Source organism: Thunnus maccoyii, chromosome 14 (assembly GCF_910596095.1).
Source record: "Thunnus maccoyii chromosome 14, fThuMac1.1, whole genome shotgun sequence".
Taxonomy (NCBI): Eukaryota; Metazoa; Chordata; class Actinopteri; order Scombriformes; family Scombridae; genus Thunnus; species Thunnus maccoyii.
This window is the reverse complement of record NC_056546.1, coordinates 10,038,149-10,053,715: the sequence shown is the minus strand read 5'-3', so window position 1 is coordinate 10,053,715 and position 15,567 is coordinate 10,038,149. Positions and strand designations below refer to the sequence as shown.

The 15,567-nt window shown below is 40.1% G+C and overlaps 1 protein-coding gene across 3 annotated transcripts in view; it reads left to right on the top strand.

The window, feature by feature from the left end:
- Nucleotides 1–14,861, top strand: part of camkmt (calmodulin-lysine N-methyltransferase) — a 121,215-nt gene extending 106,354 nt beyond the window's left edge. For 2 of the 3 annotated variants that reach the window (XM_042432652.1, XM_042432651.1), the window contains exons 10-12: nucleotides 1,060–1,123; nucleotides 3,342–3,473; nucleotides 11,442–14,861. In XM_042432652.1, coding sequence (XP_042288586.1) covers nucleotides 1,060–1,123; nucleotides 3,342–3,473; nucleotides 11,442–11,540 — 295 coding nt within the window. In that variant the 3' untranslated portion in view covers nucleotides 11,541–14,861. The remainder of the gene's footprint in view (nucleotides 1–1,059; nucleotides 1,124–3,341; nucleotides 3,474–11,441) is intronic. The other variant, XM_042432654.1, reaches the window with a different exon arrangement.
- The last annotated feature ends 706 nt before the right edge of the window (nucleotides 14,862–15,567 follow it).

The window sequence follows — 15,567 nt, the reverse complement described above, 5'->3', positions numbered from 1 at the left end:
TTTAAAATACATTTTGCCAGTTGAACATTTTTGCTTAGTCTTTATTTTGGTGAAAATAATTTCAGGAAAATAAAAAAAATCCTCATGTACTGTACCTTATGTTATTATTGTACTTGTACAAAAAGACTAAGCTCTATTCTCTATTTTCCATCTTTCTGTAGTTCATCCTATTGAACCCTTAAAAAAATGCCTTTATAGCTTATATAGTCGTGACTTCAACCAGAGCCTGTTCTCTTCACGTCATCCAATCCTCTTGTCATTATCACTATTTAAAACACCTTTTTTCCATGACTACACTTAAATCTGCACACACACATACTCTCACAGTTACTCAAACAAGTACACATACTAACATACTAACCTGTATGTCTTCAAACATGTGCAGTCCACTCAACATCACCCTGATAATCTGCTATCAATGCATTAAACTAATTATTAAGTCGTAACTTACTTATCATTAATACAATACAATACAGTGGCAGTGTGATATATGGTACCTGCATTATTTAAATGTTGTCATGTTTTGTGGGAAGTTGTACATATGGAAAAAGGTGCATGTACAGCACTCTCTCTCTTACACACATATACATCTTACGGTACAAAGATGTTTAATGTAGAATATAACCAATTCATTTTATTTGTTAACGTTTGTTAGATATTTTTCTTTACTCCTTGTGTTTATTGTTTTTGTTCTTATATCTTCATATTAACCTGAAATCGCACACTCCAGGTATTAATTCCACAAATTCAAGGTGCTTTTGCGTCTCTTTGAAGTGTCTCAGTCAAAGTGTGTATGCGTTTGGGTACACACGCGTGTGTGTCTACTGTAGGCGGTGGTATCTGCATTCCTCTCAGTGCCTCGACAACAGGCTGAGGTGAATACACATGGAAACTCAGACGTAAACAAAAAGGAGGGCATCTTACTCATGCAAATTGTTTTTCCCCTTCTTCCTGTTGGTGGATTTATTTGTAAACAAAAGAAAATAAATAGCCTGCTGCTTTATCTGGAGCTGCTATCGTAAGAATGCATTCTAACCTGACTCTCCCTCTCCCTCTCAGTTTGTTTCTCGACCAGTACAGAGCCAGCCTGGTTGATGCTATAAGGAGATTACTGCACCCCAACGTAAGTGTGTGTGCATGTGTGTGTGTGTTTGCCTCTGTGTGTCTACTGTATATATCTCTGCTTATCCCCTCCCTCTAAATCACCTCCCACTCTTCTCAATCATAATTAGGCCTCACCCAAAACCCCATACACATTAATAGTCTGACAGGATTAATATCATGTAATGCTTTAATGCTTATTATGAGCAACTTGAATGCATCGCTCTGATCTCTCCGTCTCTCTCTCCTGCCTTCCCTTAATCATAAATCCGAGGCAACTTCTCCCTTTTGGCCTTGCGATAAGACCCCACGCTGTGACAGCCAAAGCAAATGGGGGGAAAAAAAGCAAAAGGCTGGAAGAGATAGGGTTGAGATTTCTATTCATCTGAGGGAAGTGGGGTGTGTTTTAAGTACGGAGGCCAGGCTGGTATAGAGGATGTCTGTTTGTGAAGAAGAGGTGAAAACGGCACTGAAGGGAAGGAGATAGGGAGGGAGGAGATGACAGAGGAAGGGAGAGATGAGGGAGGAATGGGGGAATGATGAAGGTATAGAGAAGACGGACAGGGAGGAGAAATACAGGAGGGAATTTGGCTGAGAGAAAATGGTGGAAAATACGTTTCTCTTCTTCAAGCATCCCAACATGGATCTTGTTAGAAATATTTTCTAAATGGCAAACTGGAATCATGCTCGTCAAAAATGTGTTTGTTTTTTTTTAGTTCAATACAAAGTTATTAAAGGGTGAATTCACCCAAATGACATAAACAGATATTTTGTCACTTTCCTTCAGGGTTATTTAGCCGTGCAGACAGTTTTGGTTTAATGTACCCAGGTTTAGAGATATCAGTCTCTGAAAAAATTCAACACCTCTTTCCAGAAACAGTGTCCCCATTTCTCTGGACAATCCACAGACCTCGCTATTAAGAGTTTTCACTGGAACTACTTTCTCCTGAAGAAATAAGAAAACTGCTGACCGCATGTTCTGTAGATAATCCAGCCGAACTGGGACACTGTTTCTGTTGTATCTTTGAAACTGAAATCCCATTCACTTTCATTGTATTGGGGTGAAGGCACATTAAACAGAAGATACCACTAGAGGTAAGTATAAATATGCTTTTTCTTTATTACCTGTGTTGCAAACAGCAGAGGTAACTAGAAAGACTAGAGGATAATGTTAATATTATGTTTAAGTCGTTGTCAGCAGTGACACACGTTTCAGACGGTGACATGCGCAGTAACACCTACAACATGAATATGTGTCTCGGTTGCAGTTGAATGCGGAAGCTGCTGCGGGCTGATGGCAGACATGACATCTGGCCATTGTTGTACATCTGTGTGTTAAGTCTCTCTTCATGTCTCTCTCTCTTTAATCCAGCGGAGATAATTCGGGGGCTAATATGATTTGAGTGTCGGCCATCAGACTGTCGCTGCCACAACAAGCTTTGCCAAATATTTAATAATTTGCTAAGATGATTAAACAATTAACAAAGCAATTAATTCTCCCATCTAATGGCACTAATTTGTTGTTTCTGACAAAGGTGGTCCATCCGGTGGGCTGGATCCCCTTAATCAGCTGATTAGTGCTGGGAGGAATTTTGTCTGTTTGTTTGCTTTTGCTGCTTTTTTTTATGAGGGGGGTGCAGAATAATACAACTGGATATTCAGATGAAAAATCATCTGTCAAACGGAGTGATCCTGCTGTTTTCACTGCCTTTGTGTTCATTTAGCTTGTGTTGTGTCAGTGTGTTATGTTGTGTGTGTCTGTGGCTGTATGTGTGTGTGTGTGTGTGTGTTCATCCCTCTTTGCTCCATTTAATTAAAACAATAATAACATGATCAACATGAAATAAAACTAAAAGCTGAAGGATTTCAAAGAAACTTTGAACCTGTTGATAATCCTCTTAGTATTTGCGGGACGTCTGTGATGCGCGCGCACACACAAACACTCTTTCTCTCTCGCTCGCTCTTTGTCTTTCTTGCACACACATGCATACATGTCACATACTTGAGTAGACAAATTCATACCTACACGCGTGTGTTAACATTTCCAGGGTTGATTGGATTAGTGGAGCTTTATTTTTTTTTTTTCCTCTATCATCTAAAAGAGAGACATACTGGCAACTCCCTCTGTGTGTCTGTTTCTTTGTGTGTGTAAAAATTAAACAATGAATGTTATGAAAAATGTGCGAAGTACCACATAAATGTACTGTTCGCTATATTCATTATTCAACTTTTCTATCCAGGGCATGGCGTTGGTGTTTGCCCCGCTGCGAGGTGAAACTCTGGGACTGTTTTGTCAACTGGCCCAGCAGGCCGGACTCCGCGTCTCTCAACACCAGCAGTATGATGCTCAGGTCTGGGATGTACACTTAAAGGTAAGAAGCGTGTCCAGAAATAGAAAGACACTCTGGCAGTCAGCATGACTTCAGAACATTGTATCTCATTAAAAAAATAAGACTTGAATCAGTCGCTGTTTTGGTAAGAGAGATGACTACATGATCCAAACTGATGCTATTAAAGTATGCAGGCAAAGCACTCATACATGAATTTAGGGTGTCACTTTTTCATGTAACTGATATAAGAGTTTCACATTAAAAAGAAAGTGTGACTATATCTATAAATAAAATAGTACCAGTGTACATGATCATCAACTTCCTGGTTTTGAGGTTGTTTCTTAAGAATGTCTTAAGGTTATTTGTGCTGACTATCAGCCGAACAAGGCAACATTAGTAAAAATGTGTTTGAAATGATTTCACAGACTTAGAGGTGGACTTTTTCAAGTCCATCTTAATACAATACTGACATGCCATATGTTTCATGACAGAGTTGGTTGGTTGCTGTAACCATTCCTCTCCTAATAGGCCTTCAAGCTTTTCCTATCTTATGTGACTACACTGTAAGAACTGGAGGACAAAATCCGCGTTTTGTGCAAAACTGCATTTGTTTAATTTGCTTCAGCTGAACTTTTACAGTGACCAGTTTACACACAATACAATACAATCATACTTTCAATTTACATACATACATGTGAATATTGTATTGAAATACACTTGAAAAAGTCTGCTTTCCTGACTGATAGGTTGACAAGGATGAAAACATGTTTGACGCAGCTCAACTGTTTTCTCGGAAAAACGTAGAATCTGTTGCTACCTGATAAAGAAACCAGCAACAAACCTGGTCTCTAATAACGTGCACTGTGCTTTAATAAAGACTAACCAATTAACCTGTTGTTTGATGATGCTTAGTGAGAGACACCAGAGAAAAACCAAGCTGCTTTAACATGGCACTGTAAGAGAGAGAGAGAGAGAGAGAAGGAGAGAAAGGGAGAGTGAAAAAGAGAAAAGGAGCGACAGAAAGCACGAGTAGGCAGTGTTAAAAGAAGTGGTGTCCAGCTGTTAACTCCATTACATACACAGCTACAGAAGAACAGGACAGCAAGGAGTGGGCTAAATTGGTGCACACACGTTCATCTACGCTGGTGGGACAATTGGACAGACCGACCATTAAAGTGCCTGTCAAAGTGGCCTGAACCTCAGTGAAGAAAATTTCTCTCTCTCTCTGCCTCACTCTCTCTTTTTCTCTATTGTTTGTCCATCACTAAGTTTAGCAACGCAATCACTCGCACACTGTATATGTAAGTCACTCTGGACCCTTTTAAACTACATTTAGGGTGAGCACACATTTGCAGAGGAGATTGACTCAAGACGGGTTTAAGACTCACGTCACATAAGGCCTCATCTTCTCCCTGCTGTGTGAAGGTCGGCCACGCAGCACGCCTCACATGTCACTGCGACCAATGAAAGTTTAGCAGTGTCTGTTACCAGTATGAGTCAACCTTGTCTTGTACTAGGACCACCTAATTCCATCCAGATATAAAATTATATGAATATTATTATATTCGTATTGAAAATATTTGTAAATTCTTGACTGTCGGCGTAAAATGTTAATTCTGAACGTATCTGTAAAATGTTTACTCATTTTACAGATACGTAACGTAATCTTGTTACTCATTGGTTTAATTTGTTTACCCTACAATATCTGCTCCTGGCAACTAAACTATGATTAATGTTTTTACGGTTAATTTAAGGCAACTAAAAAAACTTAAGTTAAGATTATAGGATGATCATGGTCTTGGTAAAATATTGAAAAATTGATGCTGCCTTGAAACGTGATAGAGAACACACTGACTTTTTTTTTTTTACTATTTAACCAAACCACAACCTGTCCATAATCTTGACCAAGTGTTTTAATAGACTAAACCTGACAACACATCGGACAAAGGACAAGAACCCTGATCTTTGGTGTCAATATCCTTAGTACAGTGACCCCTGACCTTGTCTGTATGACTTCTGTGCAGAGTATAAGAACATCACATTTCCTGCATTAAAAAAAACATTGGCAATTGACAATTATATGGCAAATTAAATTAATATTAAACATATTAACATATTTGTTGCATTTATTCTTGAATTTATTAACTAACCCCAATGAACTACGGACAAAATACAGTTTAATATTCTTTTTAGTTTCCCCTCTAATTGAGCAAACACTTTACTTAAGAACATGTCAGGTAAAAGGAGAACTATATATAGAAAGAGATCACATCTGAACCAAAACAAAGATGATTTGTGAACAAGCATTAGATGAGAAATCATATTGTAGGCAGCAACAGAAGAGCTGAAGTCATTTTAGATAAAGGACACAAAATTCTAGAAAAGGAAAAAAAAAAAACTGAGAGGCAAAGAAAGGAGAAAGAAAAAAGAAAAAGGAAGAAGTTTAGAGGGACTGAAAGAAAGAAGAAGCCTCAATGGGATTAAAGTGGATGCTGCCATTGCCTTAAATTTAAAAGAAATACAACTTTGTTTGAAAAAGCTTCAGGGAGAATTGATTGGGCCTCAAGGCCGCAGAATACAGTCATTTATTAATCCTAATGGTTCAGCACCTCAGCCGCTTGGGAAAATTGCCACTCAGACCTTTTTTAGCGAGGAGAGTTGCTTGACAACAGCGTGCCTACAATGTGAACAGTGAAATTCAGACGAAAATTGATGTGGGATAAAAAAAATAATAAAAAAAAAAAATTAAAAAAAGGATTAACCTTAAATGATGCCGTTTTTTTCCGTTTGTTTTGCATGCAAGGGGACTGTCAGAGCAGTCGGCTCACTCTTGAAATGCACACTTCTATCTGTGTCACACAAACACTGTCACACACATACACACACACACACACACACATACATATACACAGTGGGGTCAGGTGCTGCGTGTGGATATGAGGACAAGTTGAAGTGCCCCCCTCACATCTGAAGGTGATTAAGTCTCCTCTGCTTATCTTCTGATGAACACTCTGAACAACCCCTGTGTGTGAGTGTGTGTGTGTGTGTGCGCGCTTGTATGTGCCTGACTGACCATTTTAGACACACACACACACACACACACACTGTGCACACAGCTAAGAAACAAGCTATATCACAATCCCACACAAACCAGACATCACTCAGACAGCATATTGGCTAGACATTACACACAAACACACACAGTACATGATGATATCACACCGAAACATACACTACCACCATGGACAAACACACACACACACACACACACACACACACACACATCCAAATGAGCAGCTGCTACTCATTTGCACTACAGATTAGCTTTCTCCAGCTATATTTATTTACTTTCAGGACCAGGGAGGACCAGAACACAAGACAAAATGCATATCAGAACCTACAGTGGAGCACACATTATGGATTTTCTTTCACTGTGGCTTAAAACAATCAAAGACTCACCAAAAGCTTGTGTATCAGTTTTGAGGGACAACAGGCACTGAAAAGCCTATATTTAAATAAAAATAATAATATCGAGAAGGGGTTTAAATGTCTCTATGTAAAAAAACACTAAATTAACTTTAACTGTCATTGCCTCAGTCACGTTTTTTTTAAAGAGCTATCATTTTTTGAGTAAACATTTTCATAGGAAAATGTTTAGGACACATTAGTGTAGTTTAAACAGCTGTGACATGGGTTTCAATGGGGCAGCACGGTTGAAATCACTATCACAATATTCATATTTCACATTTCTGTCACAAAAAGGAAAATATATGCAAAAAAAACCAAGTTGTATAGTGTTCACATCCACCTCCAGCTGGGTACAGGTGCAGGACAAAACACAACATACAATGGAAAATTAGAAGTTGTCTTGACACTGAAATGTACTGTACGTATATCATGATGTGATAACATTGAATGTTGATAAATGACTATATGAAATTATCTCCCAACCCTGGTGTCAGGCCAGCAGCATGTTTCAAATCAACTTGTTTAAATCGTCACACAGCCATTGTCCCAACTCTGCCTGCAACTGGTCGTCAACATCATCTAATTGGTTGAGTTTCCACATGTGTCATTTAGGCTGTGTGTTTTGAGTTGACTTTTTTTCATCCTCCCATAGCGACTCACAAGCTCCTCCATCTGGCATGGATGTCGTTAAACAAACGTTTCAGTGAAGAAACCTGGCATTCCTCTCTGTGCCAGATTTGTCTCAAATTTGATTCCCGTTTGGAATATACTGATGGTTTTAATGTTTGCTCTGTGCGTGTGTGTGTGTGTGGAAAAAAAAAAAGAGAGCAGGGAGTGTTTTCTAGCAATTCTCTACAAACCATCTCTAGACCCCCAGCTCGCTGCTCTGCAGTTTTCCAAACATACACACACTTTCACCCACTGACACTAACACACTCAAGGGACTGCCGACAGCAGGCAAGCAGGTCCGATGTGCAGCGGGTAGTGTGTCTAAGAACTGTGTGTGTGTGTGCGTAAGGCGTGTGCTGGGACAGGCAGACAGGGCTAGCGCGTTATCCTCTTATCCCCACTGTTGTGGAATAGAGAGGCAAGCAGCTGGAGGGACTGCAAGCAGCCTGATAATGCCAGCGCTATTTTCTAACCCGCCATCTTAATCTTGTTACTCAAATGGTTGTGAAGAGAGAGTCATGAATTTTAATTTCTCTCAAACGCAGATACACACACACACACACATGCACACACACACACACACACGCAAAGAGAGTGTGTGCACACATGTGTACATCCCCCGTCTTTCCCACATGCATGAATAGTATCCCCACTGTGTCCATGCACTCACACTCTCTTCCCTGCCTCCTTCTTTCTGTCTCCCTCCTTCACTCCTTTTCTCTCCCCATCTCAGCTGCCTGGCTACCTCCCCTCCCTCTCCTCTTCCTCTGACATATCTTCCTTCACCCTTCTCCACTCTCCCTCCCTCAGCTCCCCTCTATCTTCCCATTTCCTACATCACGACCCACTTCTCTATTTATTCAAGCCTGTCCTTCTATCCCTTCCTCTACTCATCTCTCCATCCACCCAATCCCTCATTCTCTGTTTCCTAATCCTGCCGAGAGAGACCCCAGACATCCGGTTCATCCGTCCCTCCCTTGTCTCAGAGCTCCTTTCTCTCTCTCTCGCTCTCTTTTTCCACCTTGTTCACTTTCTCTCTGGTGTGCACAAGCAGGGCACGAATAAACGATGGAGGGGGGGGGGGGGGGGGAGAGGAAAGCAGAGACATATAGAGGCAAAATTAGAGCAGAGAGAGGGAGACAGAAGCTGGGCCTAAAGTGGCAATAAAATAAATGACTTGCACCTTGGAAAGGAAAAAAAAAAGAGAAAAGATTGTGGGGGCGGTGGGGTGGGGGGTCGGGTTGAGAGCCGATTTAGCCAGCCACCCATGAAGCTGATTAGGCAGCCTGCGATCAGGAGGAACAGCTTTGCTTGTTAAACTTTTCACCTCTGCGAGCTCTCAGCCCTCACCGCGTTAAGGTCCCCCTCCCACCCCCCAGCCCCCTCGCTCTCTCTATTCCTCCATCCTTCCATCTATCGCTTCCTTGCTCCTTCCGCCTGGTAGAATTTGAATGTGAATACTGGCTGTGGTCCCCATAGCAGGCTTAGCACAGGGGGCAGGCAGCTGCCCCTCCACGCCCAACAACCCCCTGGGCCGTCTGCTCTCTCTCTCTCTCTCTCTCTCTGGGGGTCACAGGTTCAACCACCGGCCGGTGCCTGGAGGGATGGCCACAGGAAGATAACACACATGAAGGGCACCGGCGGAGAAGGGGAGGGTATCAAAGGACAGAAGGGAGAGGCAGACATGAGCAGTTTGTTCATATTCACCAAAAAGGAGAGAAAGTAAAAAGATGCAGAATGAGGAGAGGTGGTGTTGAGGTTGGCGAAGATCTCACACTTTCTCAGGACAAGGTGTGGGAAAAGGTGTGTGTGAGATGTGAGAGAGATGTATCAATGGCGAATGTGAAGATGCACCTCATAGGTATCCATTTAAATCACACAAACGTCCTATTCTCTGGATGTTGTGTCATTGTGGACTGTATCTACAAGAAATGTTCAAAACCCCCTTTTCTCTGGTTTTACATCTATATACTTCTGACATACCCGACAACCTGAAACTACAACTGTATGTATAAAAAGCAACTTTCAGGAAATTTCTGCTTTCAGCCAGCACCAACAATCATTTAATTCTCCATCTGATGATCGCAAAGTAAAAAGCAGGATAATGTATTTCATGTGAACTTGCATGTATCTGATTTGCCAACACTGTGCATTGCCGATGACATCACTTTGTGTTACAGCAAAAGTTCAGTCAGATTCAACTTTTTTCAGTACTTGTTTTTTTCGCTGGAGTCCTCTGTGTTGGCAGCCCTGCAGTGGTCTCATTGAAATAAATGAAGAATCTGCATTTTTTTGTTAAAGCGGTTCTAATGTTGGTCTGAACATGCCCTAACACCCACCTTAATTAAGCTTCAGCTCTCGAATTATGTCAAATGTCCATAGTCCTGTTACCTTTTTGTACTCCACCATGACTACACATGTACAGACACAAACTGTACAGCATATCACATGCATTTATAACTATATACGCTACTGTCTTGTTAATGTATTATAGTATATGTGTCATAATACAGCTGGATAAAGAGAGAGACCTACAGGGGTTTATCTCAGAGCAGAAGTTTTGAAAAAAAAAGTCCACAATCACTTTAATTAAGGAGTAAAATTACTCCTTTTAAGAATGAATGACATCACGGTTTTATGATTTCACTTCATGACACTAAGCTGACGTTAACAAAATCACGTGTTGTAGTTTTTTAGTTATATTGTCAAAAACATTGAAAGCACTTACATGCTGATCTAGATATTTTTCTAGATGCAGGAAAAAATGGAACAGAATAAAAACAGCTGCAACACACAACTTGATTTTCACTGGCACCACAAAAAAGCCCAGTTTGTTTTGGGAAAAGCAGCGTACAGCCACTGTTTGAATTGGTGGGTTTGGGTGGTACGGACGGTCACCTGCATAGCACTTACATGCTGCTGACGGGGTGTGAATTCGGGGTCAGTCTGAGTTTCTGTTTGTTTTGAAGAAACCTTTTCACACAGTGCTCCCCTATCCCTGTCTCCTCATACACATGTAGACACACAGACAGTCACACACACTCACATGAGCAGACCTACTAAACTCACTTTCATAAGTCTCTGATCATTTTTGCCAGACACTGGGCGAGCTTATTAGTTGGTGCATGCCCAAACTGCCAAGTCTGCTTAAAAGGGCACTGAGTGGGCACCACATGGGCACCCCACAAAGCTGTGTGAGAGTGCTTGTGTGTGCAGGGGTATGCACAAATCATAGTGATGCCATGTGACATACTAAGACAGTGAAATCTCGAGAGTACCTAACAAATTATTGGTATTATTCTGCATAAATATACATAAAAATTTGTGTACAGGTGATATGTGATTGTGGTCCTGTGTGCCAGCACCTGATAAGCTGTATGACTTACAGGAAGCTGTAATATTTCACCCTAACCTTTTTAATGCATGTCTCATAAGGAGTAAAGTTAAAGTTGTTAGTTTTTTTTTCACGTCATTATTAGTTTTCCTAATTTTTTAATATACATATGCAAGTTTTGATGAGCAGCCAGTCTTCAACATTAGCTGTTTTTGAGCTGCACTACATAATTACACATTACCTTTATCTAATTGTTCATGTTGGAGGTATGATTTTCTTGACAGGGTTTTCAAATTAAAGGTTCACAGAGAAGAACGATAAGATAAGAGAAACGTTTGATTTAAAAAAAAAAAAAATTTAAAATGTGTAGTTTTGGGGGAATTTTCATCTTTAATTTAATAGGAATTGAGGGAAGAGGGAGGGGGGGATGACGTGATGTTCTAATTATGTGGTTAGTGTTTTAAATCTGTTGGTTTAATTCTCTCTTTAATATTTTTTAGTCTTTGTTGTTAATACTTTTCATGTTGTGTGCTTTTCAGATGGTGAGAGAGGGAAAGGAAGCATACGATGAGAACATCCACTATCCTCTCCTCATCACATTGACCAAAGGACCTGAACCTGTCAGCCTCACCCAGTAAACCAAAAACAAGTGAGCCCTCAGCTCTACACAGAACCACTCCATGTGCTTTAGGATGTTTAAGATGGAATGATGCCTACCCAGATTTTTGCCAGCCAATGTGATCCACAAGTGATCTGAGGGAAGAGGAAGAATTGCACCAGAATTAGCAGTATTACAATACAGTCAGGTCAGCTTTGTCTGAAGGTTTTTTTTTTTAGAAAATCAGGTTGTGGTCATTGATACTGGCCTCTGAGAGGATTTATTATCAGATGGTGCAGAGCTATGGACAGTATTTGAGTGTGCGTGTTTTGTAGTTTGAAGTGTGAACTTTTACTGTAGCTGTGGACAAAGAAAAGGAGAGGCGGATATATATATATTTTGACCTAGTATGTTTTAACCATCTGCCATTTGCCAAATAGTTACAGTCAGTTTCCCAGTCATCCCTTTAATCAGTTTGCCTTGTCATCTCATCGGTTAATCAGCCATCCAGCACTGCCAAACAGTCATCCTTTCAGTTAAAAAGTCCTCTGGTCAGCCAGCCAGGTAATCAGTTAGTACACTGTCAGCTATTAAACTACCTAACATGGCAGTTAACTATCCAGTTATCAGTTATCATTCCAACCAACAAGCCAATCAATCATTTAGTCAGTTACCTGGTTGTTCAGTCAGTCAGTCAGTTGCACAGACATTTACTCAGGCATTACTACTGTAAGTGTCAGTTATTCAATCAGTTGGCCCTCTTTAACTAGTCAGTATTAACCTATGCCACTGTGTTTCTGGCCCCAGCATGGAAGCCAGCTCTAATTCATTAACTATCATAGACTGTAGAGCCAGCTGACAGTTTCTTCCATGTTTCCTTTATTTCTCTTTGTTCCTTTCTTCCCCCGCTTACATTCTTCTATTACAATTCACACATCCCAGTCAGAGGTCAGTATTAAGAACTTCTTTTGTGCATTACTTACAACAGTGCATTAACATATTAAGGCAAGTTCAGCAGAAGGGGCAATTGTTGCTGCCCAGGTGCCTACTGCTTACATAGTACACAGCAACATCGCCATGGATACAAGTAGTCCACAGTACATCACAGTTTCATTTTACACAGCTCTGTTGGTGTTATATTCTGTGTTTGAACCGCACAACAGACACTTGCCCTGCCTATACAATTCCACCAACATCGTTTCCAACTCCTGCTCTACTGTTGTGTCTGCTGTCATGACTCCTGCAGCTTGCATTGGCAAGAATACACGCACATAACTTGTAATGGCAGCCTGTTCATCACATATGTGATGACAAGTGACCCTAATACTGTGGAATAGGTTTTTTAAAATTCTTTGATCCTTTGGGGGGTTCTTTTTTATGCAGACCTTTAAATGGTCTCTGATCCTCAATGTCCTCTTGATGCGGCAGCATCACGTTCCAGTGGCTGTTGGAGACAATCTGCTGTCTTTCTCGTTGGTGTGTTGAATACAGTGTCCACCGGTTCCATGACCGCAGTGACTCGTGGGCAAGTCTTGTCTCAGCGCTGCTATCTCTACGTACAGGATCTATTTTTGCCAGAGCTGCTTAGGTCCTTGACGTGTGACCTTAACTTTGGAATGTATATAAATGCCTCTACAGTATTTGTCTATATTTACAACGGACATGTCTGAAGCAGGAGAAGGTGTGTGGCGTACAGTAATTAAAACTAATAAATAACAGCAAAGTATCAGTTACCACATAGATCAGAAATGAGCTGCAAATGTGTTTCCAATATGTTTGTAAAGAAAAGACTGACTCTGCTTTTAAAACGCTTCTACACAACAAAGCCGCATCCAGAGGACATCCAGGGTTGAAATATGATTTCCAATTCATAAACTACGTGCATCCATAGTTCTTAAAAAGTCCCAGAATCTCGTAACAGCCTCTGGAGCAAAAAACTTCATACTATTTCAGACCAATTTTACTGTTGCATTTGTTCTTTTTTTATCAGCATAATTAACTATTTTACTCAGGTGTATTCTCATCCATTCAGCTGTTTCCTGTTTCTTGCGGTTTTTAAAAAAAACATCAAGAATCAGTGGGTCACTCAAGCCTAAATTTGTACCTATCACTAGTAAGGTGTGTCCATATTTCACTGTGATCCATTGCTGTATACAACAGCTAAGAAGCTATGCAGTATAGTATCTCCCAGTGGCTGCGGTTTATATTTCTCATGTTAAAAAGAAAAAAATTCAGAAAGAAAAAAAGAGGTATTATAAGTTAAGCCAGTTTTATCAGTGGTCTCGATGCTTTGAAGACTGAAATTGCATTGCAAAAACTTAGAAGAACATTTAATTACATTTTTATCTGTAATGTAGTTTGCTCTATATCTTTGATATCTGTGGACTGACACATAAATACCATCCCAACTGTGACTGTGTACGGTGATTTCATCACTGTCTAGTGTGACATCACCACTGCTAACAGTGATGTCACTGCGTTGCTGCTTCTTGCGACATCACTGCCTTGATTAGTTTAAACATTTTTACCTCGTGCACCCACGATTTGCTGTGATGTCACATTTTAACATGGTGATGTCGCCACTTCTTGTTGTGATATTAGTGCTGAATGCTGTGACACTAACTATTTCTCACTGTGACATCAACAGACAGTCAAGGAACCACTGGCATGTATTTATGCCTCCTTAATATCATCAATAGTGAGATATCCAACTGTCGGCATAGATAAGAGACAACAGATGAGGCTCTGTGTTGCAGCTAAGAATTACTGTGGACAAACATCGTACATTACAACAGATTTATGTCACTCTATTGGGGATGTCTCAGCTAGGCTGTTATTTTGATTATCAATCAGAACTCATAGAATTGTTAAACAATTGCAGGCCATGTCCACATGAATCCAGATAAATTTCAAATAAACTGGTTCTTGGATTTTTTGTTTGTTTTTGCCTCCTTTACACACTTTTTCCCAACCATCAAAAAAGGAACTTAAAGAAAATTCTCCAATTTCACTGTGTTAACACACCACAGATTTAAAAAGAAATTAAAAAATGTTGATGTATAATTATGTGAGCTGCTGGCCAACGTTTTATGCATGGCTGATAGCAAAGCTTTAAGCAATTTTTAGATTATCTTAGGTCTTCAATGTGCATGGCAGACCAGAAAATTTCAATTATCTACATAAAACTTAAATTAAATATTTGAATTTATCCTTTTTAGTGTGGACATGGCCTCTTATTCTCTGTTCTCTGTTCTATATATCAATTTCCCCTCTGGTTCACTGTAATCGATGGGTTGAATGTTGTACTATGGGTGGGTTATTTTTGTGAATGAATAAAATTAAATACATTTACTTCAAGACACTTTGGGACTCCGGACTTTTTTTTTGCATTTTAAATTGTCCATTTGAAAATGTACAATGCACAATTTAACACATCAACTTTAGCTTCTGCATTAGTTCATTAATACAAATTGCTAAATTATTCCGTTATTACAAATAAATATTAATTAATTTGTAATAAATATACCATAAAACAAACCAGAAAACACAATTCATACTCCTGTATACACCTTGTAGACATCTATAGATTTTCTGTAACGATAAAAAAAAATTTCTCAAGAAATGCTTCGTTAACAAAGCTGCTTGTGAAAAACGTGTGTGTTCCCTTATTAAAAATCCAGTGTTAAATGCTCACAGATGTAATAAAGTTTCCTTCAGGCCCAGATCGGCTGTGGCCTGTGTTTTAAACACAATGGCCTCCTGCATGGCTAAGCTGGTGCCAGACATGGTAACACACACACACACACATACACACACACACACATAGACACACATACATATCAAGCCCGGTCAACAGCCTACCCCTCCACAGGAAGAAAAGAGAGAGGGATAAAGGAGGGAGGGAAGGCAGTACACAGCAGCTAATCCTGCAGGCTCACTCTTCTGTTTATCAGTCAGAAGGAGGGAGGGAGAGTTAGTAGAAAGGGAGGGACCAGCGAAGCCTCCTGATCTGTCTTTTGATATTTTAAAGAGGTCTGTTCTCTCCTCCCCAACACTCTCCTGGAGAG